The sequence below is a fragment of the Pyricularia pennisetigena genome, chromosome 5 (genome assembly GCF_004337985.1).
Source record: "Pyricularia pennisetigena strain Br36 chromosome 5, whole genome shotgun sequence".
Taxonomy (NCBI): Eukaryota; Fungi; Ascomycota; class Sordariomycetes; order Magnaporthales; family Pyriculariaceae; genus Pyricularia; species Pyricularia pennisetigena.
In genome coordinates, this window is record NC_043743.1 from 2,482,946 (window position 1) to 2,509,824 (window position 26,879).

Consider the following 26,879-nt stretch of genomic DNA (forward strand, 5'->3'; position numbering starts at 1 on the left):
TATTCAGCAATGACAATTAAAACCATGCAGTATAATTCCGCGTATACCGGTAGACATGTTTTACTTCACCAAGTGGCAGAAGCTCAGACAGCGGCCCAGAGGTCCAAGCCACAGCCTGGCGTGGAGGTGAATTTTTTTGTTTGTTTTGCTACCGTACGTAACCAGAAAAATGGATTGGGAGGCTGGACGTACTGATCCCACGTAGTAATTGTAAAACTCCACAACGGGCATCGCCCCAAGGTGACAGCGACATCTCCAGTGTGATCCGATGTGACAGAGCCGTCAGCTCATCAGCGGCCATGATGTACTGGAAGGTAAATAATCCTTGCAAGTCGGCATTCCTCGGGAGTTCTCAAGCATATTCGTTTGTCTTTCATTACAATTGTAGATCGCATGCCGTCTCTCCGTATCCCCACTTGGCTCAATTGAGCCAGATATTTTTCCAAATAATGGCCAGCACCGTTTAAACCGCGGAAGACTGAAGTCTGGTTACAGGGTTGAACCTCTCGGCACAACACCGATGTGAACGACGAAGCTTCCTGCGGCTGCATTGCTTCCTCGTGGCGGGTTGCATATTCGCAAAAAGTGTTTAATGAGGTGATAATTACAAGCCCGGGACGTTAAATGAGCACAGGCCCACTGGGGCAGCCTCCAAGGCTGAATGAACTGAGTGGTTTCTTCCGTCGTCACATCGCCAAAATGCTGGTTTTTTCATGCCCAACCAAGACATCGTGATTGTTTATCCATGATTCCACCATACTACATATGCACGATACGTACTGCGTATGGCAAGGGGAGGGTACTGCGGATTAGCACCCATGGCTTGCGACGGGACGCACGGCCATCAAAGGCCGGGGCTGAAGCTACGACCACTTCTTCGCCTCACTCAATCTGCCTTCATGCATAAAAGCCCCCACTAGACTTTAATGGGAAAGCGGGACATGCCTTTTGAGGGATAGAGTGAAGAAAAAATCTGCCGGAGACGAGTGCGAAATTGTATTAGCGAAGTGCCTGCGCAGAGCAAAACAAAACACACTGGAGCGGACGGCCCCATCGAAAAGCGCAGCACCCTGAGCTTTTCGTTGCGCGGAGAAAAAGCAGACTTGAGGCACATCGGGACATCGCCTGATGATTCCAGGGATGGGCCCTGTAGCATTAAAGCAACCCCACCCTACCGCAGTAGACAGAACTTTGACAGCCCAATCCAAGCTTCGGGTCCGAGATTCTCAACATCATTCGGGGATGCAAACCACAATAGTGAGTTAGTGAGTGCCTTGGCAATCATGGCCCGCATTGTGGTCATTCGCGACAGAGGGGGTGAGAATCGCAATTCGGGCCGTTCGTTGGGCCACAGGGGTCCTTTCTACCTTACTCGTCAGTGGTTGTTTCTTCAGGCTAATCGGAGCATTCAGAAACTTCAAATTGTCTCTCGTATTCTCTACCATCTATGTGCACACCACCTTTTTAGAGAATAAGAAACAGACGAGCACCCCCAAAGGCGAGACTCGAGGCTTGGTGGCGACGAGGGCCGCATTGGACTCGATATCATGTGAGCAGGGCTTCGACCGGCCGATTGGACAGCGTCGAAAATTTCCGTGTAAAAGAAAAAAAAAGAGCTGTCTCATCTTAGTCCGCGGGTGTATCGGGAACCAACGGTTGAGGGCGGCCTATTTCTTTTCCAGAATCTCAGGTCATGCTTCCTTAGGACAGGTACAGCCAGCGGTATTTTAGTCGTGTCTGTTTGGTTACCCGGAAACACTGGATCTAACAAACATGTCAAGATCTTTGAATCTGCTTTAATTCTGCTACGCTAGCGGTCCTTTGAGCGGCATGCATTAGTGCTAGGGTTGTGTCAACATCATCGATGGGCTTACGCTTAACGGATAACAGCCGTTGAAAAGCGGGGAACTAGCCCGAGCTTCGGCCAAGTCGCGACCTGTGTACGGAATATCCCCGGCAGATACACCCTAAAGCCAATTGGGAATTTTCGCGCACACAGGGTAGGCCACAACTGTAACAGGCTGGGGATCAACGATCAACCTGCTGAAGCCATGACCTCGAGATCTCGTGATCAAATGGTCCAGAATGAGCGCGCCCATTTGCCAGGCCAGGAACAAATGGCGTTCGAGTGGCTCCTGAGCTTCGGTCATGTGCAACCTGAAAAGTTGCCACAACCGCTGCCCTCTGCCTCACCGCAATTGTTCCCGGGAGATCAATGGCTTTCAGCTGGCTTTGTCATTGTCGCAGCGCCACATGCCTTCCTTTTGTTCTGCCGACTCGTCCCGGTCTCCGACCCGGGATGCGAATCGTATTACGCATTAGCTCTCACACATGACCGTGGGCCTCAAGGGACAAGAAGCCAAAGGTGTCTCTAGATCAAGATTTACCGCGCTGGGACATCTTGACCTCGAATTGTCGGTGAAGAAAGGCGCCACTATGACTCCCTCTCCTGCAGCACGGGAACAGGGCCTTAAATTTTTTTGTTCTTTTTTTCCTTGGTCCAAAGGTGCCACATCCGGGCCGTGGAGCCATCGGGCGAGTGGACAGAAAGCAACATGTCACGCACGTACCCGTTACGATTTGAAAAGAAAAAGGAAAAATGGCTGGCATCGAGATGCTTGCCAGCTCCGATGCGGGGCCGCTCTTTTTTTTTTTTTTTTTCCAACAAAAAAAAAAAAAAACTTCTCGAAGATTGCTGGCTGACTGGTGGTCTCGGCCCGGGAATCTCATACAGCGTCAACTTCTCTGTACACCCGGGGTATTGTCTTACATGATGACGAACCTACGGAGAATGATAAACCGAGGAGCTGGACTATCTGTTAACGCTGTTGGTATGCATCAGAGTCATCGACGTACCAATCGATTCATGCTCAGGCAGCGCACTAGTCTAGGGCTCTACCGCCATTGTGAGTAACTTGAGGCATTTGTGCCTTTGTCTAGGGTTCACCGACATAACGGCACAATTCTTTGAGCATGGGTCGCAAGAGATTGCGAGCGAAGCCATGTCGATACCCGGGAGCCAATTACAGCATTATTGCCATAGTGTAAAGAAGCGCAGCTTTGTCATGTGGTGTTTTTGCGGTTTTTTTTTTTTTTTTTTTTTTTTTACCTGTTTTCCCCCTCGCAAGCGGAGAAGGCCAAAGCGACATAACGACCGAGCTGGTCAATCTCAAATCGGCCCCCCATTGGGCCCCCATCAGATCGCCTTCGCTAATGATCTTGCACGTCTCAGGGTTTCCAGTTTCCCGTCAACCTTGTCGACTGGGTCTTGGGTGATTAATGTGCCAAACAAAATATATGCAGTAAAGCAATCATTTATCGGTGTCTACCTGAGATTATCGACGTAACCAACAGGGCATCCATGGGTAGTTGGATTCTCCATACAATTATCGGCAGCACCCGCTAACCAAACCAGTCGCCAGGCATGCCCTAGTGCTTGGATATGCAAGTGCTGCTACCAACATGAACTCATCTATCCGGACCCCACGACGCAAGGGAAGCCGCCACGCATTGGCTCCCGCCCCCAACCGACATGTCTTTTGGTCGCATAGATGCGGCCACATGGAGACCGTACCTACGTCAGCCATCAAGAGAAATATGGCGAGCAAACTAGAGAAAAAAAAAAAAGGACAGAGAACAAAAAGAGCTAACGTTCCAGAAACACAAGCCCCGGGTACGCTAATGGGGGATGCATGGCACCTTGATCGGTCAACTCTCGTGCTGGATGGGTACATAGGTAATTGCATAAAATACTATGGCAAATACTACCATCTTGGGCGGGAGGTGCATGTTGAAAGTCGCACCATATGTCGCACAACATACACTAATGTTGAGTATAGTATATTGCAATGGCGTGCGATGTTGCACACGATAGGCCTTGTTCCTCCCGCATGGAGGGGGTTGTACCAATCCGACTCTTTTGCACAATGCCTCACGCACGATTGTCTTCCCTGTCATGGTTTAGCGTCGTTTGCTTTTTCCTTTGGGGAAGATGGCACATGCATTCCCGCCAAGGGCCAAGGGGTGGGAGTGCAGGCGGGGAAAGGGTGAGAGCAAGAGAAGGAGGGTGAGAAATAAGTGAGAGAATAAGAAAAAAATATCGCTCTGTCTAAGGGTGGGATCTTCGTCGGGATCCCCTGCTTCCTGGGCTTGTCGAGACCCTCGTCGCCATCTCCCGTTTGGACCAATCAGCGGCTGCAGACGGTAGTGAGCGCGTATGCTCCTATTTTGGGCGTCAAAAAGACTACATGCCGTCCCATTCCCGACTTTTTGACCAATGGAGGCGAGGCTGGTATTATCGGCCATGTTCGGAGCATCTGGTTGTCTCGTCGGCGCTGACCAATGACTGACGACCCTACCATTACATGAATGACTGACTGACCAACCAGCCCTCGGAATTTTCCCCGGGGTCTTCTTTCTACTCTTCTTCGCGCTGGCTGCATCTCCGTATACGCCTAGTCGGCGGTTGTGCCAGGCCACCTTTGTCGGCTATTATTACGACCGAAATGGATTTGGATGGGTCGACCAAAAGGGTTTGCCCCCCCTTTCCACCTTTCCACTTCCCCCCAACCATCCAGCCACGCCAGGTTCTCGTTGAAAGCAAGCTCAAGAATAGAGTAATTAAAAGATAGGTTGAGAGAGAGAGGGAGAGAGAGGAGAGAGTGTGGACCCCTTGACCTTCGGAATAGACTACACCCCTAGCTATCCATGCCCAATAGCTCTCCCATATCACACCGTTATTTTCACTCATCTCTTCACCAGGTGTTCCCCGCCCGCGTACAGTTAGTTCACTGCATCGCTTGCAGTCGAGCACACTATCACCGTGTGATGGCGTTCCATGCATGACGCCGGGGCCGTAACCAAGCTGTGAACTTTGTTCAGCGCATAGCCGTGAGAGCTAAACCACTCACACTTTTACTCCGATCTATCCATACCATCCATAACACACATACCTACACTACCTATACATATTGGCCCCAGGGCTCCCACACCGGTCCACACAACCACCTTCTCCCCTTTTTGCGACCTAGTGTTGACTACCAGGTGTTAGCAAAAACGATCGGGCTTTGCTTTTGTTGTTTTGTTTAGTCTGATTTTTGTTCCTTCTTAAAACTCTCAGCAACCTCTACATTACAGCAAGATATCAGGTATAACCTCACGGTTTAGACACAACCTCTGTCTACAGGGCTGGTATTGTATCCATGACCCTGCCGGTGGCGGCGAACAACAGCTACTTCTGATTGTTTAACATACGATCATAGGTCGTACAAAAGTCATGGTAGGGCAAATCCTCACACTGGGTTTTGAACATAAAAATCCAACAAAAGGACCAAACGTTGACGCTCGAACAAAACAGGCTTCAGCAGTTCGCTCCATGAGCGGAAGGCCGCACCAGATGCAGCCAGAAATGCTGCAGAAACCTCATCTTCACGAGACCTTCTTTAGCCTGAGAAATGCACCTCAAGAAAGGCCTCTCTCGGTAGCTACCGAGTTTATGGAGTCTGACTTTGACGACGACGAGATTCTCAGCGACGTGGAGAATGGTGATAACTCACCCAGATTGAGTGTCAACTCGGTAAGGTTTCCACATCACGCCATCGTAGCTTGGATCTTGTACTGATAGGAGTGAACAACTGCGCCCAGTCTGGCCAACCAAGTTTTACAACCCTTTCATCATATGATGAGGTCCAAACTCCGAGAACAACTCATGCTAGATCAGCGTTCCACTTTGACACGGGCTCGCTGAAGCAAGTTGAAGGACCGAGGGGACCACACCTCTTTAGGAGTGGAAGTATCTCATCACACTCGATAGAATTTCAGCATGCGCTTTCGTTGTCTCCAATTACGCCAAAAGTAGCAACACAAGGGCAACTGCCAGTTACGTTAGATCTCACACCACTGCCGAACAAGAGACGCACGCCTGGCCCTTTCAAATTCACCTCCAAGGACCTTGACACATGCGACCTGGCCAACTGGAGTCCCGAGATGGTTGCGCAGCAGATGCTCGACTCGGGTATCGAAATGAACCTGGCCGAAAAGTTTGTGGAGAATGATATCACCGGCGCCATCCTCATCACACTCAGGTTCGAGGATCTCGTCGAGTTGGGCATACAATCTTTTGGGGCCAGGACCAAGATATGGAACGAGATGCACAGGATGATGAATATCCGTGCCGCCTCGCCCAGGCCAGAGACACCGATCGAGGATGAGCCCGACAAGGAGGTCAGGAGGGAACAGCGAGAGACTGATGGTGCCGACAAGCCGAAGCGCAAGCCTAGCAGGAGGAGAAAGCCCAGCCAGGAGGACATAATCTCGCCGCTCGAATCCGTATCCATTGTAGGTATCGAGCAGATGATGCCCAAGCCGCACCACTGCAAGAAGGGAGAGAACTGCTCCAAATGGAGGCGCAACCAACGCATGATCGAGGCGTTCAAGAAGGACCACCCCTTTGTCGACATGGACAAGGGCGGGGTCATCATGGTCGCTGGCGACCCTGGCAACCCATTGACGGCCGAAGCCCTCAACCACCGGGAGCCAGAGCCTTACCGCCCAACATCAGATGCTATTCCCTCCGTCGTGGGCATCGCGTCCGTGGTGGCGTCCTCGGACATTATGGGTACCGATGGGATGCCACCACTACAGTATTTGCAGGAGGCATCTCTGCGCAGCATTCAGTCTCGGGACCCGCAAGACAATGTGAGACAGTTCCTCAGCTTCCAAAACAACCTCGACGCTGGGTCGAGTGAAGTACCCCCGACCCCACCGTTTGAGCTTTACCCTCAACAACACCACCACCAGCCTCGCGAGGCCCTGCGGGCTCTCCCGAAGCTTTCCATCCCCGGCCAGCAGCCAAAGACGTTTTTGCACCCTCCATCGGCTATTACGCCTCGTGTACAGCAACAGCAGTACCATGAGCGCAGCAATTCGGCTGGCTCGACGCCAGAAGCCACACCGACTGCCATCTACCGCTTTGGCACTCCATTCTCGGACATGGACGTACCAGTCACTGCCGTGCCGCTCGGCCCCGTGGCCCGCGACACATCTCAGTCCGTCCCCCCTAATATGAATTTCAGGTCACCCATCGCCGGACCCCAGCGCTCTGCCTCGCGTGCCTCCCGGCGACCTTCGTTCCCCGTGATGCCCGCACTGGCAGAGAACCAGGTGACCATCATCGAGTCCCCGCCGCGGCACAAGAAGCCCTCGTCGCCGCTCAAGGGCGGCACCGTCATGACTCAAAGGCAGATCCAGGCGCCACCCCGCGTGCAGTACCCCTGGAGTACGGAGCGCGACTTCGAAAAGGCCATCGCCCCGGCTCCCGGCTCGGCGCTGTCGTCGACGGGCACGGCGACGGTCGCGAGCCGGGTGGGGACGTCGCACGACGCCGAGGGCGTGACCCACGCCGGGACGATGCGCAAGCGCAAGACGCGCATGCTCCGGCACGAGTGGCACGAGCACTACTTCACGCTCAAGGGCACGCGGCTCAACATGCACCGCGACGCGGCCGACCTCGGCCGCACGCTCGAGTACGTCGACATTGACGACTACGCCATCGCCTGCTCGAGCCTCGCGGGAGGCGGCAAGCTCAACGCCGCCTTCCGAGCCATGAACATCCGCCGCGGCAGCGCCGGGGACGACGTCGGCGCCTTTAGCTTCCAGCTCATCCCGCAGGACCCGCGCGGCGGCGTCCGTCTTCTGCGCAAGCGAGAGAGCCTCAACCCTTCAGCCCCGGCCCCGCCGCCCGGCGAAGGCGTCAACGGCACAGGCAAATCGCACCACTTTGCCGTCAAGAGCCGTGACGACCGCATCGATTGGATGCGGGAGCTGATGCTCGCCAAGGCGCTGAAGCAGAAGGGCGAGGGATTCGAGGTTAGCGTGAACGGGAACATGATTTGATCTTTTTTCTTCTTCTACATCTGCTTCCTTTTCTGTCCGTTCCTTTACTCTTAATATTCTGTCCCTTTTTTTTTCCTTTTCTTTTTCTGCTCCCATTTCTCTGAAATTATCAATGATACCTCATGGGGCTTGGAATGTGAAGCCCTGTCACTCCTTTGTTGGTTCTCGAAATACACTTTCAGCATTATCAGGCTCGTTTTTTTTGTTTCTAAATCTTTCTATCTTTTGATGCTGTTTTCAACGACTACCCCTGGGATTTCCTTTTTTTTTTATTGGGCATATAAACTATAGCGGCACTGCCAACGGTGACAAAATGATGAACACATGATTATTCTTTTCAGACTCGCCTCCTTTCTCGTCTTTGGTAATAAAACAAAAAAGCTTGCAATATTTGCTTTACGTGCCCATTCATGACTCCCCTCGGTGAACGCACAAGCTGGGCCGGCCAGACATGGTTTTTGCTAAAGAAAGCCCTTACATTCTAGTTTTGGATGCTTGTTGGGTTCGTACCTGAATTTAACGCCGAAATTCAAACACCCAATTTGACCAGCTAAAGGCAAGGTCATCACTAAGCGTGCATTCTTTCACGAGGTTGACTGTAAAGGCGCAATACTATAATATTGCTCTAGATCTGGGGTAAACATCGTTGGGGGACTTGGCTTCAGGTCGGTCAAGTTCATACTGCTGGCCTGACATTGCATTAACAGCAAGTCCAGTGAAATTCTGTCACCATGTTGCATCTGATTTCGCCTTGTCCTGTTCTTCTCCATTCAAAATGTATGTTACATGTACAACATGGTACAACAGTTTTATGTCTACACATCCCAAGCCGGCGGCGAGTGTCCAGTCAGCCTCGATAAAATCGGTCCCTAATAAAGAGCGGGAGAGATACTGTTCTCGGCATCGCTGGGACATCTAATAGTACACGCGAGACCTTCGCCCTCAGCCTCAATCCGCCGTCCCGCAAGCGAAATAAAAAAAAGCCAGCCACAGCCATCGGCTCTGGCAATGAACTGTCCGCCATTAACACCCCTTATTGCACCCATGCAACAGCCACTAAAACTTCGGATCCGGTCGGGCCCTGATGTTGGCTAGGCTGCTGACGACATCCCAGTCGATGTGCCTCCACCACCTGGTGATATACAGCCTCTTTGACTCGCGCTCCTTCTCTCCGTAGATGATGCCGTAGTCGGTCGTCCAGACGTGCTCCCAGGTGTTGAGGCACAGCACGGGTGTGAGGCTGGAATCGGAGATGCCGCCATGAGCCTTTTCGGTCTTTTGCAGGCTGGGATCCGAGACGGCGGCCTGCTGCTTGCTCATCCATCCGTCGACGCCGTTGACCTCGGGTCCCTGGCTGTCGACCGTGTTCATGTCGACGGTCTGGCGGCGGTAGTGGGCCTTAGGGTAAGGCGTGCCGGCCAGGTATGTCGGCAGCAGGCGGAAGATCTCCTTGCCCGATGTGGTCTTGGTCTTGACGAGCCAGACAAAACCCGGGCCGAACATGGCGAGGGCCGTCACGAGGAACTCGCGCTGGAGCGTTTCGATGCTGCCAAAGTCTTGCTCGAGCTGCTCGCGCAGCAGGTTTGGAATCTCAACAGGCTCCGAGGACAGACCGTCGAAGAAGAAGTGGTTGTTATGCGCCATGCTGGCATAGTTGAAGGTAGGGGCGTTGAGGGGATCGCGGGCGGTACGGATGGCCAAGTCCCTCAGCGAGTTGCGGCCGGTGCTGATGTCGTTTGCCTTGCCTGTGTGCCGAATGGCCGGGGATGGTTAGTAATTTTTTTTGGGTGATTCAAAAAAAAACTTTTTTTAACAATAAGTAGAGGGAGAAGACTCGGCTAGCAAGACCAAGATCATCGTCATCACTCTTGGGGGGTTTTTTTTTCATGTCCATTCTGGAAGACAGAAAAAAAAAAAGACACACCATTCGTCAACCTGTTCAGCTTCTTTAATGCCAGTGTCATGTATTGGGTCCAGGCAAGATCAACAGCCCTGGCAGAAAGGAATTGGTTGTCTTGGGGGCCGATGCCATGCTGGAGAAACTGCTGCTTGTCTTTTTGCAGCACCGGCATGAGGTGCTCGAATCTGCGCTGAACCAGTGGCCTCAATGGTTGTATTTGCCGCCTCAGCGGTATTCTTAACGTTGGGCGCAACATGGCTGGTTTGACCTCGTTGTGAAGAACTATCTAAGGTCGGTCGTTCCTTGTCGTCGTCGTCGTCGTCGTCGTCGAGGTAAAGGCTTGTTCAAAGGGGGGGTTGTATGTAACTGCCTTATGGCGGAAGCTTCCTTCAAAATTTCGCAGGCTTTAGCGCGCCTGAAACACCAGGCACCACACGACCACATCGAAATTGAACTGAATGGACCCCAGGGCGCTACCAAAAACGCGACCAAAAATTACATCGGACGATCCCTGCAGTCGCGTCAGTAGCGACACCCCAAGTCCTGAGTTCTTTCGCATGACAAGACCAGGCGCAGCATTGGAGTACTGTGCCTTGATCTAGACATTGCTCAACAAAACAAAAAGACCAGCTTGTTGGTCTGCATTTTCGATTCGCGATCAGCGATCAATCTCATTTTTATTTTTATTTTGTTTTGTTTGCTCGATATGAAATTGCTAAATTACTTTCATAACTGCCTGCACCTACCTGCCTTATGTCCGTAACGCCAAATTCGCTGATGTACATGCAAGAATAACAAATCGATCGCTAGATTGCGATGAAATACCAGGACATCCGTCCCCAACAGCCAAACTCCCAAATGCCAACTCAAGCCGGCCACAGCGCCCCAATGTTCCCAGAATATTTTCCGAATATCAGGCTGTTTGGCCATCGGTGAGCATAACCTTATTCTTCATCAATCAACTGGAGCAGCTCGAGTTCCGCCCGAACCATGCTCTCAAACTCTTCACGATCAATCCCGGCTGCGTGCGAGAGCTGGAAAAGGCTCCTGATCGTCCTTGACAAGTGCTGCTTTATTCCAAACTCGCTCTGCGCTCTCCGCTCGGCCGACTCCTCGAGCTTGCTAACCATCGAGGATCCACTCGAGCTTGCTGCACTGGCGGGCCGCGGGTGAAGAATTACACGGTCGCCATCATCGGCAGCTGATCGTCGCGAGCCCTCGGATCCACCCGCAATTGTCCACGATCCTTGTGTCTCACCCGGCTGGGTCTCCTCTGTGCGTTCCTCTTGGCCTGAAGGCCTGGCAAGACCCAAAGGAGGAGGCGCCAGTGATATGCCATTGTCCGCCAAATTTGCCTCTTCATCCGGGTCGTGATTATCCATGGCCGGTTGAACTGAATCGTATCGCGCATAATACGCGTCGTCTGCGTCCGGGCGCATGTGAGTACCCATATTCGATGGATGTGTTGACGGTGGATAAGCAGGGGATGGCTCTGCGGCCGGTGTACGGGCTGGAGTTGCATCGTATCGGGCCCAGTAGTCGTCATCGTCACCATCATCTTCCTCGGCCGGTTCGACAATCTTTTCCGATTTTGTGTTTGTTCTGCTCTCGACCGATGCCTCGGTCTGTTTGCTACCCACTCGAGTCGAGCTGAATTTCTCCTCTGCCGCCGAAATGGTTTCCTCTCCGCCAAAAGATGCGAAGGGATCTGGCTGTTCGACCACACTGACCTCGCCGACTCTCCAGCCATCCCCGCCCCCTTGTGTGTCCCCTGTGCAATATACTAGTCGAAAGAAGATTCCGAAATCCGATAACGCTACTAGCGCCTGAAGAGTTTCCTCATCGCAGCGGCGGTATCTTGTCGTAACGTCGTGATCCCAGTCAACCTCGATTTCCCCAGAAGATGGGTGTGGTTCAAACCGGTCGCTGCGGGCGAGTTCGGTGAGCTGCTCAGTGTTCGCTGTATCGTAGGACAGAAGTCGGATCCACGGGTCGCTGCCTGATCCCGATAACAACTGTACACGCTGCCGAAGAATTGGGGACAAGAGAGGCAGAACGCCTTCTGGGGGTTGTGTTGCGAAGGTGGCGCCTGGTAGGAAGAGAAGAAGGGGCCCGATAATGGCCCTCAAGTCTGGAGGGTTGACGGCTGTCGTGATCATGGCGAATGGCTTTGAAAAATGACAATGGCTTATACTCTTGAAAGACAATGATTGTAAGTCGTGGGGACGTCGCTGTGGGTGTCGAGGTGAACGGTTGCTGAGGACAAAGTTGTATTATACGACAATCAACGTAATGCTATCACATGTAATAAGACAAGGAAATATACGCCGCCAGTGTTTCAGGGTCTGAAAGGAGAAGGTACCCTGAGGGATGCCAGGTTTACGTGACAAGGATTTGGAGTCAGAGAATTAGGGAATGAATCAGAGATGAAGTGCAAGCGCAATTGAGGCAAGCAGGAGATGGTTTATAGCTGGCGATTGGTAAGTGGGCTAAGAAGAGTGCACTGTTTATGATCATGAAGGCTTGCAGATGCGGCGTGCGCGAGTCTGATGGTGGCGGGCGGCTGTGTACGTTTGGCCGCCTTTGAAGCGGACGTCACAGGACCCACGGCACTGCCGAATGTGGCTTGGAGTCTTCAGCTAATGATACCTAGACACACGGGCGTGCACCCTTATTTTCTCACGTTAGACCCTTCCGACACTTGTCTTGAAAACAAGCTTCTCCCCTCGGGCAAACGGAACATGGAGATGTCATTCTGGATTCTGGTGTCTCATACGCTTTTGCATGTTTCCACGCAAACACATGTTAAAAAAAATCACACAGGCAGACACATACACACACGCACGCACAAAGGAGAAAATAAAATAATAAAAATAGCTGGGCTAGGTCCTAATTAGTCCTAGGTTCAATAATTGGTTGCGCACTTAGGAAGGAGGTGTTGACAGTAAAAACCCCAAACTGAACATCAGTCCAGTCCTTACTCACTCCACCCACTCAGATAAATACTAACAGGCGGATGGTCGGTCGATCGGCTGGTCGCGGTAACAGGCATTGACCCTCCGAATGCCGCCGAACTTTCGGAACAAGTACAGAATAGATGCATAGTACCAAGACACTAACCTCCGACTGGGGGAAAGCCTCCCTCAGTACTTGCTCTCTGGAGGCTGTTCTAGAGCTAAAATCAGCCTGGTCAGGTCGGCACAAAGTAGGCACATGGCAGTCCAGGTAGGAAAGAAGCTCAACCTTTCGAAGATACTTTCTCTACGGGCTGGGTGCACCCCTTGAACAATGAACAATTATACTAGTATCTACTGAGTCGATCCTATCTGTATGCAAAATACGCATGTGGGTGTTCAATGTTATGGCAAGGTAGGGTCTGTCTCTTAATTCTTGGGATATTACCACCTAACCTAACGGTTTCGCAGAGACAGCCCAAAAGGGAAATCAAAATCCTACGCTTGCTACGGTACTTCTAGATTCTAGCAGTGTGGGTACGGTTACGGTGCGGTACGGTACGTGCGCGGGGAATGCCTCAAACAGAAAGGACAGCCACATCGAATGACGACGGCCCAGCCAAAATCTCTTTTCGGATCAGGCTTTGCATGCATCCGAAGCCGCGAGGTTGTCGCAAATATCCACATGTCAACTGAAAAACGTCTTTAGAGGCTGATTCATTGGGTGGAAGTCACCCTAACCAATTGGCAAGACGCAATTACTTGAGCTCAAAGATTACGACGGCTCGGCTTTGTTTACTTTTTTTTTTTTTTTTTTTTTTTTTTTTTTTTTTTTTTTTTTTTTTGCTCCTGTACTCGTAGTTCTTGTGAACAAGCGACGCACAGCTACAGCCGACAGACTAAACCACCGTCAACGCAGCGTCGCATCAGAAGTGGCCGCGGTGTACGCCAAAAAAAAGCGCCGTTCCTAGAGCGGCGTTTTCGGAGAATCTACCAACCTCAGTAATTAGGGAACAAGGCTCGAGTGCATGTCAGCCGCCAACACAGAGCGCTTGAAAGATGAGGTAACCAGCGCGCGCATAAACACACCGCCCAGCTAGCTATCCAGCTACTTAACCTTTCGCCCCGTCACATGCCGGACATAACGTGGCTTGACTTGACTTAACAATGTGTTCTGGAATGTCTAGGGCTCGAAATTACAGGTCGTTGTTGCGGGCGCAACGGCCGGGATGATAGCCCGGTAAACACAGACCTTCCCGCCAAGTTATATACCAATGATTACCAACATGTGACCCAAGCTAACATGCTCACGACAGCTTCGTCATCGCCCCCCTTGATGTCGTCAAAATCCGTCTTCAGCTTCAGACGCACTCGCTCTCCGACTCGCTGTCGCAAAGAGCCGAGCTGCTGCGTGGCGGACCGGTTTACAAGGGCACCTTGTCTACCATGCGGCACATAGTCCGTCATGAGGGCATCACGGGCCTTTGGAAGGGAAACGTCCCTGCCGAGCTGCTCTACATCACCTACTCGGCTGTGCAGTTTACCTCGTACCGAAGCGCGGCCCAGCTGCTTCACCGCGTAGTCGGCGAAGACCGTCAGCTCCCGGCTGCTGCCGAGTCCTTTGTGGCCGGCGCCGCCGCAGGGATTGCATCGACCACGGTTACGTACCCGCTCGATCTCCTGCGCACCCGGTTTGCTGCCCAGGGAAGTGGCGACGATCGTGTATACCCGTCATTGCGTCGGGCTCTGGCCGATATTTGGCGAGACGAAGGATATAGGGGTTTCTTCCGTGGGCTAGGGCCAGCGGTTGGTCAGACGTTTCCGTTCATGGGCATCTTTTTCGCCGCGTACGAATCGTTGCGGGCTCCGCTGGCCGATCTAAAGCTTCCTTTCTGGGGCGGCCAGCTTGCGCTTGCGAGTATGACCGCCAGCGCCCTGGCCAAGACAGCAGTCTTTCCGCTTGATCTCGTGCGCAGGCGGATCCAGGTTCAGGGGCCTACGAGGTCTAAATATGTGCACAAGAACATCCCAGAGTACAAAGGGACGTTTTCGACCATAAGCACAATAATCAGGACTGAAGGCATCAGAGGGCTCTATCGCGGGCTGACTGTTAGTCTGATAAAATCTGCTCCAGCCAGTGCCGTGACTATGTGGACATACGAAAAGGTGCTTAGAGCTCTCATCACGCTCCAGTCCGAGAAGCATGATTAGAAGTAAGCATGGTCGATTACGTCGGCTTAGAGTCTAGATGGTTGACCTAGGGCTTTGGCCAGGCTGTTTTTGAAACCGTTGACCCTCAAGAATTATACTGTATAATATAATACGCCAATAAATCTGCAAATTGTAGCTTTGGAGCTTGGTTACATCGGGGTTGATGCACTTTGTTGTAATAAATATATGGCCTATTGTATCACGGCCAAGCTGTAGGAATCTCGTATTTCCGCTCCTCGTTTTATTATGAACCTAGGAAAAAGTTTTGGCAAGTCAATTCTATGTGACGCGTTATTTTGTTATACATCACGCCTGGACGTTTGTCTCTTCAGAACTGACACCAAGCGCAAACACACAATTCTCAGCACCTTTTGTATTCCTGCAAACAAATCAAGGGCCCCCCTGTCGTCATCATCAAAGACCCCTGACAGAACGGTCTATTTCCCTTTCCTCACCCAGTTCTCCAAAGCCTCCCTCGCCTTGGAGACCTTGTCCCCAACCATCTGCTTGCCGAGGCGCCAGTGGACCTTGGCGAACGAGACGCCCTTTTCGACACCCTCGCGGGTCCGGAGGTGGGCGTCTGCGATGACGGGGAACCTCTGCTCGTACCTCCATGCCAGGTCGCCGACGTTGCGCATGGTGACGGGCAGGAGGGCCCAGCCGGCGGCGACGCCAAAGGCGACAGGAGCGGCGGCGCGGACGACGACGTTGCGGCGGCGCGCCACGATGCTGCCGGCCATGGAGGCGACCAGGACGTATACCAGGCCCGGCATCAGGCGCTCGCCGCTTTCGCGCGCCGGGGCCACCGAGGCCGCTGTCGACGTGAAGGACTGCTCCAGGTTAAAGACCCGCTCAACGGCCCTCTGGACGCGGTCCTCGGCCACGGCGGCCTGACGGTGCAGGAACAGCCGCGTGCGCCGGATCTGCAGGGCCAGCTGGTCCGTCGGCGTCGGGCCCCGGGCGGCGGCTTGTTTCTGCTGGGCGGGTTCCGTGACCGCAGGCGGGGTGGCTGAGTTGGGGATGACGTCTGGCGTCTTCGGGGCTGGAGGGGGCGTGTCTTCGGAGTCGTCGTAGATGGACTTTCGCGGCTGTTTTTTTGTGGAATGGATCACGTCTGTCAGGATACAGTTTGCATGTTGATAATAGGCAGGACGGCCTCGAAGATCTATTCTCGGGGAGACAAACAGGTTTGGGAGATTCAGCGTGTGCGGTAGCAGGATAGAAGGCGACACTGCCGACCAAGAGACCGGCCGTCAATTGTGCCGCAGCACGCTGTTCGATTGAGAGTGTGTTAGCAGCTATCACGACCATAAACAAAGTCAATCGTGCGCGTGTGACATCTCACCTGGCCCATCAGTAGCCTGGCAGCCATTTTCAACCCTTTTGAACGATGGACGGAGCTTTGACAAGGGAGGGACGATTAGTATGTTGGATCAAAGGTTGTGGATGTTCTGATTGTAAAGCATTGCTGAGCCTGCTTTCGTAGTGGAGCCGGGATGACGCCGCGGTTATTTCCGGTGGTCCAGCTTTGGTTTGTTTGCTGGCTTGCTTGGCCAATGCATGCCGCAATTGTCCGGCGGTCCGATTTTTTTTTTTCTTTTTTCTCTGCTACTGCCCGTCCTATAGCGACAGCAGTCACCAGTCCGTCCACTAAATTCAGATCCACAGTACCTGACTGCATGCCTGTAGACAACCAACCCATGGACAAACTCCATGATCCACAATTATGTAGCAGAAGAGCTACGGCTCCCTTGAGTTGTGACGAAGGGTATTCGGAAAGACACAGTTTATTTTCCTAGACTTTGTCAGGACGAACAAACAACTACAGAAATTCAACCCGACAACAATCTGCATCGAAATCTAACAGATTAAACCGCCAAAGTCTTCGCGACACCAACGCACGCACGCACGCACGCGACCACCTGCGATGTCGGCGGCGCCTAGACGACACAGCGATGCTTAAGCTCCTCCGCCCTCGGCCTTGGGTTTGCAACAGCTGCCTGAACCGAGTGGCATTACCACGACCATACCCCGTCGGCCGTCGTAGCATAAGATGGCTGTCTACGGCGCAAAGCGCTGCTTCGGCGGCTCCGATTCTCCCCGTCACACCGACTCCTGCTGACCATACTACCAGCGGCGCTCACGACGACACCCTCCTCGGCAAGATCTTTGACTGCTCTTCAGCATGGCAAGACTTCTCAGCGAGGTCGGCCAAGTTTCCCACAGGGAATGTAGGCCTCTTCCGGAATGCATATCTCACCAGCCCAGATGGTTTCCTCACGTTTGCGCAGTCGTCCCTTTCCAAGGCCTCTGCCATTGTGGACCGCGTGCTGGGCGCATCGACTATTGAGGAGTACAAGACCATAGTCAGGGATCTAGACAGGCTCAGCGATCTCCTCTGCCGTGTCATCGACCTCTCAGACTTTGTGAGGGTCACTCATCCCGACGTGCGCATCCAAAGGGCCGCTTCTGAAGCGTGGTACATGGTGTATCAGTACATGAACCAGCTCAACACCATGACGGGGCTCAACGACCAGCTGGGGAAGGCCATGGAGAACCCCGAAGTAACCAAGAGCTGGTCTGAAGAGGAGATGGCTGTGGCTCAGCTGCTTAAATTGGACTTTATGAAGTCGGCCGTCAACCTGCCGCAAGCCGCGCGGGACAGGTTCGTCGATCTATCGCAGAGGATAAGCGAGATTGGGTCCGACTTTGTCAACGACATGGCCCCTGAGCAACGCCGTATCGTTCTCCCGAGCAGCAAGTTCCAGGGAATGGATCCACAAATCGCGCGCAGGTTCACTAAGCACGGCTATATGCAGCTGCCCACTATGAGCGGCGAAGCAGCCGCCGCCTTGCGTACTGTCCACGACGAGGAGACCAGGAAGGCCATCTATCTCGCCATCAGGACCGCATCAAGCCGGTCCGTGGGTCTCTTAGAGGCGCTGCTGAAGCACAGGGCTGAACTGGCCGATCTCGCGGGATTTGAAAGCTACGGCCACATGACCCTCCGAGATAGGATGATGGCCAAGACTCCGGAATCGATCAACAAATTCCTTGTTGAGCTCTCTAAGAACAACGCTCCCAGGGTCCTGCAGGAGGTCGATGGCATTTTGCAAGAGAAGAGGAATCTCCTCGCGTCTCCGTCGGCGGCGCTCAATCCATGGGACAGAGAATATTATATCCAACGTATAAGAAACGCCCAGGGCAAGAATGTGAAGCACGACAACTTCTTTGCATCATACTTTTCAGTGGGCCGCGTCATGCAAGGCCTTTCGAGACTCTTCACTCGTCTGTACGGCATTCGCTTCGTGCCGCGAGAGACGCTGCCGGGCGAAAAATGGCACCCGGATGTGCGCCGCTTGGACGTCGTGTCAGACACGGATGGCCACGTAGCTGTCCTGTACTGCGATTTATTCTATCGTGAAGACAAGTCACCTAACCCTGCTCACTTCACCATCCGCTGTTCTCGCGCTATATCGGAGGATGAGATCTCAGAGGCAGCCGCCAGCACGAGTCGAGGCGGCCCAATCTTTGAGTCACCGGAGTCGGCAGCAAACGACGGCATGGCTGCATCGCGCGGGGCCGGTGGAGGCCCGCTGAAGCAGCTCCCGACCATTGCGCTGGTGTGCGACTTTCCCCAGCGTGACAATCCCCTCAGCGGCTCCAAGAGCAAGCCTGCATCCCTGACTTTTGCATCACTCGAGACCCTGTTCCACGAGATGGGGCACGCCATCCACTCCATCCTAGCCCGGACATCGTTCCAGAATGTGGCAGGCACGCGATGCGCAACCGACTTGGCCGAACTGCCGTCCACCCTGATGGAATATTTCGCATCGGACCCGTCAGTGCTGTCGTTGTTTGCTCGGCACGCCGAGACGGACGAGCCGTTAGACTACGACCTCTTGGCCGAGCGTGTCCGCTCCAGAGGCCTGTTTGAGGGCTGCGACACGGACTATCAAATAATGCTGGCTATGCTGGATCAGGTGTACCACTCGCCCCTGGCCTCGTCGGATTCGTTCGACACGACACGCGTCTACCACGACCTGCAGCGCAAGCACAGCCCTCTGGGACCAGACCCTCCGTCGACGCGCTGGCAGGGCTTCTTCGGTCACCTGTTCGGCTACGGGAGCACCTACTACAGCTACCTGTTCGACCAGGTGCTCGCGGAGCGGGTGTGGAAGAAGGTCTTTTCGTCGGGCCAGGACGGTGCCGCGCTGAGCAGGGAGGCCGGCGAGCACCTCAAGGAGAGCCTGTTGAGATGGGGTGGCAGCCGTGAACCGTGGCGCTGCGTTTCGGACGTGCTCCGGGATGAGAGAATCGCCGGCGGTGGCGAGGAGGCCATGGCTCTGGTTGGCAGTTGGGGGACCAGCAATAAGTCAACCATGAAGCACTGAGTATTATGTTTTATTTGTCTGAGCCATTCATAGTTTAATGTCCGGCGACTTGTAGAAAAAAAAAATAGAAAAAAGAAAATACATGTACCATAGCGCATAGAATTACGGTTAAGCGGGAATGGCATGTAAAAGGGTTTGATGGTGTAGAATATACATAACATGGCGGAATCATGTTGGGCTATATATTTGTCTTTTTTTTTCATGTAGTCTAGAGCTGTTCGTTTACTTTTTATATGTACATTTTTGGCACTTTACCACCATAGCACCCTTTGCAGGATTAAACAATACTTGTTGGTCGATCCATGTGTAGGCTTTAGGCTCATTCAGCAGGTCCTTGTCAGCTCGTTTCGCCAAGGCTTGATGCTTATCTCCCGGGGCCCAAAGGATGCCAAATTGAAATTTGCGCCCTTTTCAGCCTCTTTTTTTACGAAAGGAAAACTTGGGGAAGCAAATCCGATGAAAATTTCCCAGTACGGCCACATGAAGAGCGGAAGCGTCTTAAAGTAAAGCAGAGAGAGGGGGAAAAAAAAAAAATCACATCAGAAGAACATGCAAAAAATGCTCCCCCAACTACTACCTCTACTACTGATCGCGCTCTGCCAGGTCGGCGCAGCCCAAGACCTGACCGTCTTCTCGCCGCCGTCCTCGTCCACGTACAAATACCACGGCTGCTACAATGAGACGACGGGCCTGCCGGGCACCTCGGGCTCCCAACGCGCCATCGACGGCAAGCACAAGACGTCGCCGGGGTCCATGACGGTGCAGTCGTGCCTCGACTTTTGCGGGTCGGACGGCACCGTGTACAAGTTTGCAGGGGTCGAGTTTTCACGGTATGAGTTGTTTCCCCCCTTTGGTTTTCACCTCCCTTACCTCCCTGCCCATATTGTATAATTTGATGGGTGAGGGGAGTTTTTCTTTTTTTTTTTTTTTTTTTTTTTTTGTTGTGCTTTGTCTTGGAGTGGAAACATGAGGTGGCCCGATTTCAGAGACAAATCTACTACATTTATAATGTGATTGCTGATGCTGATCCAAAGAGAGTGCTGGTGCGGAAACATCCTGTCCGGTCTCTCCGCCAAGGTCGACGATGACCAGTGCAACACGGCTTGTGATGGTAACGCCAGTATCGCCTGTGGGGGGCCGTTGAAACTTTCTGTGAGTGATGTTCCTGCCTGTGTTCTATGTTCAAGATACCCTGTCCGTCATCATCTGGTCAACATTGCCAGTCAGCCTACTTTGAACCCAATCTTACGCGTTCGTCATGTCCAGGTCTATGTGTCGGGCGCTCCAAAAGTAGCAGTTAGTCCAACAATGTTCGTTGCTGGAATCACGGCTGTGGCGGTTGGTATAATCGCCATGTCATGAGATCAAAATATGATTGTATGTCAGGTAGCCTTGAAAAAAAAAAAAAGACCTGCTATTTGTCGTGATATCGTAACACATTATTCAAGTGGTATCTCGTGACACCTTCATTGGGCCACACTCAACTCAAGTCCATAGGTCCCAGCCCTCTCTCTGCCAGAGCTCCTTGTACAACACCCTTGATACGCTCAACGGCAGCTTGCCATTGTTTCTTGCCTTTCCCTGCGCTGTCCCCGTCCTGCTGCTCTTCCACCAACCAGTCCAGCCATGCAACAAGTACCTGTGCCTTCTCCAGATTTCGCTCCTCGCGTATGACCTTCCGTAGGTATGTCTCGAGCACCTCTGTGTCCCGTAGATGTGGTCCGGTGCGAACCGTATCCCGGTGCCAGAGCTGCAGCATGTCTTTGATTCTCGGCAGCGAAGTGAGGTTTTGCTTGGTAAACGATGCCCGTGCCGGCTTGTTGGGGAATTGCAGTCTCGTCTGCGAATCAACCACACCCTCGGATCTCACCGCCTCGCGCCGCCGCAGCGGTGGTGCCTGCACATCTAGGCTACCCTGCTGAGCCAATCGGCGGCGGCGCTGTTCAGCCATGATCTCCCTCCGGACTTCCAAAGGTAATGCGGCCAGGACCTCCTGGTCAAGCACTTCCTCGGGCTCTGTGACAATGTTATGTCCTGTTTGCGCTGCTGACTCTGCTGCATTTATTGCCTCCTCTACATGTCGTCTCGGTCCCGTGAATAGGTTTGTTTGTTGCAATCCGACCTCGGCATCATGTTGTCGTTCGCGCGCCCGGCCAAGCATCCCTCGTATGCCGCCACGTTTCGTTGGGGTCGTGCGTGGACGTGGCCTGTTGATCACTCTGTCCTTGCGAGGAGATTGGGGCAACACTGATTGTCCGCCACCACCGCTTCTCCGACCATATGATGCAAGAACCTCCGCCTTCATATCTTCAGGCAAACCTGCAAACACCTCCGGATCTATGTCAGAAGGGATCGTGTCATCTCGCAATGCAGGACTTGGTATTCTCGACCTGGGCCTTGAAGCAGGCGATCCTTCCCTTGCACCCGGTGGAGCGGCTCGCTTCTGCTGCGCCATCAGCTTCGTGCGGATATCGTGAGGCAATGCGGCCATGACCTCAGGGTCAGGTTGTGTAGGTAGGATGAACTGCGTCCCGTAGACATTCAATGGCGTTCTGGCCTGAGTGTCAGCCTCTCTTGCCATAGTAAGCGCAACTGCAGGGTGCATTGGGCTCGCTTTTGGCTTCCGAGGCGTCAACGGGTCTACCGAGATGGGATCGTCTTGCATCTCGTGGCCTGAGGAAGATCTCCTACCGCCAATCCTGCCGTCATCTTCAATAGTTTCCTGCTTCGACTTCTTACTATTTGAAGCTCTCGTAAATGCCCCAAAAGACAAGGTTTTCTGGCTGCTCTCTGGTACACCGGCAGCAGGCCCTTTGATGGGCTCTAATCGACTCAGATGCACGCCCAGGCCTCGGAGATCACCGGGCGCAAAGTTGTAGCTCCTCAGGATTGAAACAGCTTCTTTGCCGATGAAGTCAGCACTGTAGGTGGCAATTCCAAAGGCCACTGACTTGTTGAAGACGTCGCACTTTCCATGGCCTAGGTGCTTTGGCGGATCCAGGGGAGAGTCGAGTGAGCGACGCATAATCTTCATAGTAAAGCTCTTGCCCTTGACTCCCTCGTTCAGGAGTCTCTTCTCCAGCTCCTTGCACAAGTTCATGACAAACTCTTCGGCCTCGGGTTGGTTAACGAACCGAATGCCCCAGTTTACTTCAGCCGATACTGACTTCCGCATAGGCTGATCTCCGACCTCGGCTTTGTCGATGCCCCTGGAGTACTCCCAAAGCCTTTCCCCTGTCTTAGGTCCTAGGATTGTGGTCAGCTTTCCACGAGAGAGCTCCCGCACATCCTTGACCAACCTGACGCCCACTTCTTCAAGTTTGTTCTTGATACTGTACGCAACACCGGGTAGGTCTTCAACCTTTAAATCACTCAGCATGTCCAAAACCTCTTCTGGCTTTACCTGATATTGACCGGCCGGCTTTGCTTTCCTGAGTGCGACTTTAGCCATCAGGATATTCGGTCCCATGCCAATCGACACATTACAACCCGTCCTGCGTTTGATTTCGGCCCGCAGATTCGTCGCAAGCTCGTTGGCCTTCTCCTGTTCTCTCCACACGCTGCCTTCCTCCACGCCAACCCCGCTTGATGCCGCTGCCTCCAAAACAAGGCTGCTTATGTCTATCAGTGCCTCGTCAACACTGACACTCTGCACAATGCCACCAACCTCGAGTATTGCTTCGTAGAAGAGCCTGCTGGCATCCTCATAGGCTGGAAAGTCGTACGGCAAAACCTTGATCGTGGGACACAGTTCCAGGGCACGTTTCATCCACATGCCATTCTTGATCCCAAATTCTCGAGCAGGGTAATTACAAGAAGCAATTTCTGAGCCTGTACCAGTCCCATGAGCGACAACGGCAGGCTTGCCAATGTAGTCCGGTGCACTTTTCAGCGACACGGCGCAGAAAAAGCTGTCAAAGTCCACATGCATGATGTAGCGGCGTGACCCATGCTTGTGCTTAATCGGCTTTTGCGCTGGACCTTTCTCAGCAGCCATCTTTTGCATCTTGGACTTGAGCTCTGCCTTCCAGGTTGAAAGATGATGGAGACGACTTTCGGAGTAAAATTGCTTCAGGAAGTCCGGATTTGCTGTGGAAGATTTCCATATCTTGGGGTCCTTTAGTAGCAATGCATTGTGCTCCTCAGAGGTCATGGCCCTTGAATCGCCACGTGCTTCATCTACCTCTCCTCTCGGATGATCCGGATCTTTTGGTCTGGGAGCAGGAGGAGCCATTGGTTTATTTTTAGCATTGGCCATCGGCAAAGAACCCTCACGTGGGAATTCCTTGATATTCTCTTTGCCGGCTGGCGTTGGCGACGTCGGCGTGGTCGCGCGTTCCTGGGGGACCTCGGACATTTCGTCTAGATCATCATATACAGCGGTTGCTGGTTTGCTTGTTTTTGACTCAACACTGTCACCAGATTCCAAGGGGGTGGAATTTTGATTCGTGGTGCCCATGAAGCGAAAAGGGGATGAACCAGCAGTCGAATGAAGCTCCGCTTGCTTCTGCAGTTGTTTTGTGTAGAAGCTGTTTTGGGTCTGTTCTCTATATCCAAGACTGGACTGCTGGCTTTTCTCAGCAGACATCTTGCCACTGTCGAATTTCAGCGTCTTTTGCGCCGGACCCTCGTCGAAGACGCGGTAGTCGGTCCATGGTAGCAGTTTCCCAGCACTGATGGAGTCCACAACCCACTGGGGCTTCACCATGCGATACTTGTTGTAGTCGACAACCTTTTTGGGCGGCAGAGCCGATGCGATGATATGTGTAGCACATGTCTTGGAGTCCAGGTACTGAAGAAATCCGGCACCGTGTTGCACCAGCTCCTTGTGCAGACTAGCCAGCGCTGTCAGCACCGCGCAATTCGAACGATACAGGGGACTTGTTATCACGCCTACACTTGTAAGGATGGCTGAGTGTATCCCATGACGTGGGCGACGACGCCCTTGAAGATCTGCGGCTTGCCGGGAGACGCGTTTGCTCGCAGCTCAGCATCAAGGTTTTGCAACTTAATTTTTTTGCGCCTAAAGTAGTCGCTGAAGCCTCCAAAGGCACTGGCATCGTACTCTTCCCCGGTCTCGTCGGTGAAGGTGTGATCTTCGATGCGCTTCCGCACGGCGGCCGAATTCTTTTCGAGGCGGTCCCCCATGGTTGCGAGAGCGACTTGCGCGGACGCGTCAAATTGCAGCTAGGACGGCGAAAAAATATGGAAAGGGCATCGGAAAATTCATAGTGAGTTTCAGTGCATCAAAATTCAAGAGTCCGTAAGTGATTTAACGCCAATGCCTAGAATTAACATTCTGAATCTTCTTTGGCGCAAAGTGATATGAATGCCGTGGGATAAGTTGATTGTGAAATTGAGAAAGACGCGTTGAGTGGCAAGACGTCATTTTACACTGTCGGCCGCCCGCTAGGCTTCCCCAAATCGCGTATTACAGCGCATGCCTAAATGCGCTATCACGTGAAAGATCTCCATTCTGTCACGACAAACGATCCACTATACGCGCTGTGATGCAATGCACCTCATCTCAACTCCTGGACCCCGGACTTGATTTGTCAACCATGTCGTCGCCAACATGAACAACGATCAATTTCGGAGGTTGATCGGGGCCAACGCTGAAAAGGCAAAATCTGGTGGACAGAATGATTCGCCCTCTGCCACTAAACCGGCAGTTTCGTCTGCCCTTGGATCGCGGCTCAAGTCGAGCATTCCGATGACGCCGTAAGTGTACATGCGAAGTTGCATCGACAGCGCTGTCAGACTTGTACTTACTAAATTTTGCTGCCCTCACCAGGCGATCTTTGGGCACAAGTAGTCATAATTTGTTTGCGAAGCAGCTCGCCGAGCGTGACCAGGCAACCCAGAAACAGAAGCGATTTCGCACTTCAGCGCCCAAGGGAAGCAGGCTTGCCGAGGGCTACGTCGACAGGGCCAGGCTCAGGAATGGCGATGATGCAGATGCCGAGCGCGATGCAAAGCTCAAGGCGACTGAGAAGCTACGCGACTCCAAGGAGATTGACGAGGAAGAGTACGAAGCTAGACGTAAAAAGATCCTCGCCGAAAGCGATGGCCGCCCCAAGGGTCTCGACTTCGAGCTTTTAGCCAAGGCTCGCAAGGGTGAAAGCACAGCCGATGATGAAAGGCCACCATCTGCTGATGCAAAGGAGGATGAGTTTCCACAGGAAGGGGATGGGGAAGACGGCTTCGATGATGCTTTGGAACAGATAGAAGGTGCAGAGGTACAAGCAATCACCAAGGAGAAAACCAAGAAGAAGGGTCAGTTTGCAACCAAGCCCGTTGTACCGGGTGGAAAGCGTTCAAGAGACCAGATCTTGGCCGAGCTCAAGGCGGCAAGGGAGGCTGCCAAGGCCAAAGAGGAACAAGCGCTTGGAAACAGGTTCAAGAAAATTGGAGCGCAAAAGGCCCCGGGAACGAGGTTTGAGCGTGACAGCAAAGGCCGAGAGGTCATGATCATTGTCGATGAGGATGGTCACGAGAAACGCAAAGTCAGAAAACTGGCCGCGGATGAATTGGAGGAAAAGGCAGCATTTGTCCCTGATAAGAATGCCGAAGTTCTTGGGATGGAGGTCCCCGAGATATATAGGAAGAAACAGGAGGAAGCTGAACAAAAGAAGGCAGCGGCGGCGGAGGAAGATGACGATATATTCAACGACGTGGGCGACTACAATCCACTTGCGGGTATGGAATCAGACTCCGATGACAGCTCCGACGAGGAGGGCATCGTTTCTGAAGAAAGACCGAGCAAGCGACTGAAAGATGAGGAAGTTGGAGCGGAGATGGCCTCAATATCTGTCAGCAAAGAGACAAGTCAGCCAGCAGATCGACCACAGCCGGCCACTACAGCAGCACCGGTGGCTCGAAAAGACTGGTTCAAGGGTTCCAAGACTGGTCTTGTATCGGAGGAGTCTCGTAAAACATCGGCTGCAAACGATCCAGCGGTTCTTGCAGCGCTCAGGAAGGCAAAGAGTCTCAACGCCGAGGCCAAGTCGGAGGAAGAGAAGCAGAAGGCAGAGAGAGAAGAGCGCTTGAAGAAAATGCTAAGAGAAAGCACACGAGATGCGGAGGATATGGACATGGGTTTCGGCACCAGCAGGATGGCTGACGAAGAAGACCTGGAAGAAAGGGACATAAAGCTCTCTGCATGGGGCAACGATGGGGAAGATGATGAACCAGGTGGTGCTAAGGCAAAACGGAAAAGAGGTGGGAAGAAGCGTAAGGGAGACGTTAACAGTGCAGCTGATGTGTTGCAAGCCATGGAAAGGCAAAAGGCATCCAATGCATAAAAATTCCATGAATACAAATTCGTATCTGGACGCACTGTGATTTTTGAGACGAGCTTATTATCTCAATGCACCCAAAATGCCATCCAAAGGAATGACATACTGTACTTGAATGGCAGTGGAGTATCATTGAGGTCCAGGGGGGCATTATGACATAGAGTGCCATTTCTTGGCACCCCTAACCCTTGACGACATCGGCCTGAGTCAATTGATGAATGCCCACCTA

At 52.8% G+C, this 26,879-nt stretch overlaps 10 protein-coding genes across 10 annotated transcripts; 6 read left to right on the plus strand and 4 right to left on the minus strand.

The window, feature by feature from the left end:
* Window positions 1-1,283: 1,283 nt before the first annotated feature.
* PpBr36_08676 (uncharacterized protein) lies at window positions 1,284-2,375 on the plus strand (the record flags this gene model as incomplete). The annotated part of the gene is made up of 2 exons (XM_029895804.1): window positions 1,284-1,374; window positions 1,891-2,375. The coding sequence occupies 2 exons, from the start codon at window positions 1,284-1,286 to the stop codon at window positions 2,373-2,375; spliced, it is 576 nt and encodes a 191-aa protein (XP_029747109.1).
* Window positions 2,376-5,356: 2,981 nt separating this feature from the next.
* Window positions 5,357-7,893, plus strand: PpBr36_08677 (uncharacterized protein; the record flags this gene model as incomplete). The annotated part of the gene is made up of 2 exons (XM_029895805.1): window positions 5,357-5,566; window positions 5,644-7,893. Coding segments are annotated over 2 exons (2,460 nt in total), but the record flags the coding sequence as incomplete, so codon positions are not given.
* Window positions 7,894-8,949: 1,056 nt separating this feature from the next.
* PpBr36_08678 (uncharacterized protein) lies at window positions 8,950-10,049 on the minus strand (the record flags this gene model as incomplete). Its single annotated transcript, XM_029895806.1, has 2 exons — window positions 8,950-9,638; window positions 9,818-10,049. 2 exons carry the CDS (start codon window positions 10,047-10,049, stop codon window positions 8,950-8,952), a joined length of 921 nt encoding a protein of 306 aa, XP_029747105.1.
* A 688-nt stretch (window positions 10,050-10,737) lies between these two features.
* Window positions 10,738-11,952, minus strand: PpBr36_08679 (uncharacterized protein; the record flags this gene model as incomplete). The annotated part of the gene is made up of 1 exon (XM_029895807.1): window positions 10,738-11,952. The coding sequence occupies one exon, from the start codon at window positions 11,950-11,952 to the stop codon at window positions 10,738-10,740; it is 1,215 nt and encodes a 404-aa protein (XP_029747104.1).
* A 1,823-nt stretch (window positions 11,953-13,775) lies between these two features.
* PpBr36_08680 (uncharacterized protein) lies at window positions 13,776-14,958 on the plus strand (the record flags this gene model as incomplete). Its single annotated transcript, XM_029895808.1, has 3 exons — window positions 13,776-13,811; window positions 13,935-13,987; window positions 14,064-14,958. 3 exons carry the CDS (start codon window positions 13,776-13,778, stop codon window positions 14,956-14,958), a joined length of 984 nt encoding a protein of 327 aa, XP_029747549.1.
* Window positions 14,959-15,395: 437 nt separating this feature from the next.
* On the minus strand, window positions 15,396-16,330 carry PpBr36_08681 (uncharacterized protein; the record flags this gene model as incomplete). The annotated part of the gene is made up of 3 exons (XM_029895809.1): window positions 15,396-16,046; window positions 16,144-16,230; window positions 16,304-16,330. 3 exons carry the CDS (start codon window positions 16,328-16,330, stop codon window positions 15,396-15,398), a joined length of 765 nt encoding a protein of 254 aa, XP_029747550.1.
* Window positions 16,331-16,913: 583 nt separating this feature from the next.
* Window positions 16,914-19,352, plus strand: PpBr36_08682 (uncharacterized protein; the record flags this gene model as incomplete). The annotated part of the gene is made up of 1 exon (XM_029895810.1): window positions 16,914-19,352. One exon carries the CDS (start codon window positions 16,914-16,916, stop codon window positions 19,350-19,352), a length of 2,439 nt encoding a protein of 812 aa, XP_029747551.1.
* A 558-nt stretch (window positions 19,353-19,910) lies between these two features.
* Window positions 19,911-20,714, plus strand: PpBr36_08683 (uncharacterized protein; the record flags this gene model as incomplete). Its single annotated transcript, XM_029895811.1, has 3 exons — window positions 19,911-20,182; window positions 20,387-20,504; window positions 20,619-20,714. The coding sequence occupies 3 exons, from the start codon at window positions 19,911-19,913 to the stop codon at window positions 20,712-20,714; spliced, it is 486 nt and encodes a 161-aa protein (XP_029747552.1).
* Window positions 20,715-20,832: 118 nt separating this feature from the next.
* Window positions 20,833-24,500, minus strand: PpBr36_08684 (uncharacterized protein; the record flags this gene model as incomplete). Its single annotated transcript, XM_029895812.1, has 2 exons — window positions 20,833-24,187; window positions 24,250-24,500. The coding sequence occupies 2 exons, from the start codon at window positions 24,498-24,500 to the stop codon at window positions 20,833-20,835; spliced, it is 3,606 nt and encodes a 1,201-aa protein (XP_029747553.1).
* Window positions 24,501-24,927: 427 nt separating this feature from the next.
* PpBr36_08685 (uncharacterized protein) lies at window positions 24,928-26,656 on the plus strand (the record flags this gene model as incomplete). Its single annotated transcript, XM_029895813.1, has 2 exons — window positions 24,928-25,073; window positions 25,147-26,656. 2 exons carry the CDS (start codon window positions 24,928-24,930, stop codon window positions 26,654-26,656), a joined length of 1,656 nt encoding a protein of 551 aa, XP_029747554.1.
* Window positions 26,657-26,879: the final 223 nt, after the last annotated feature.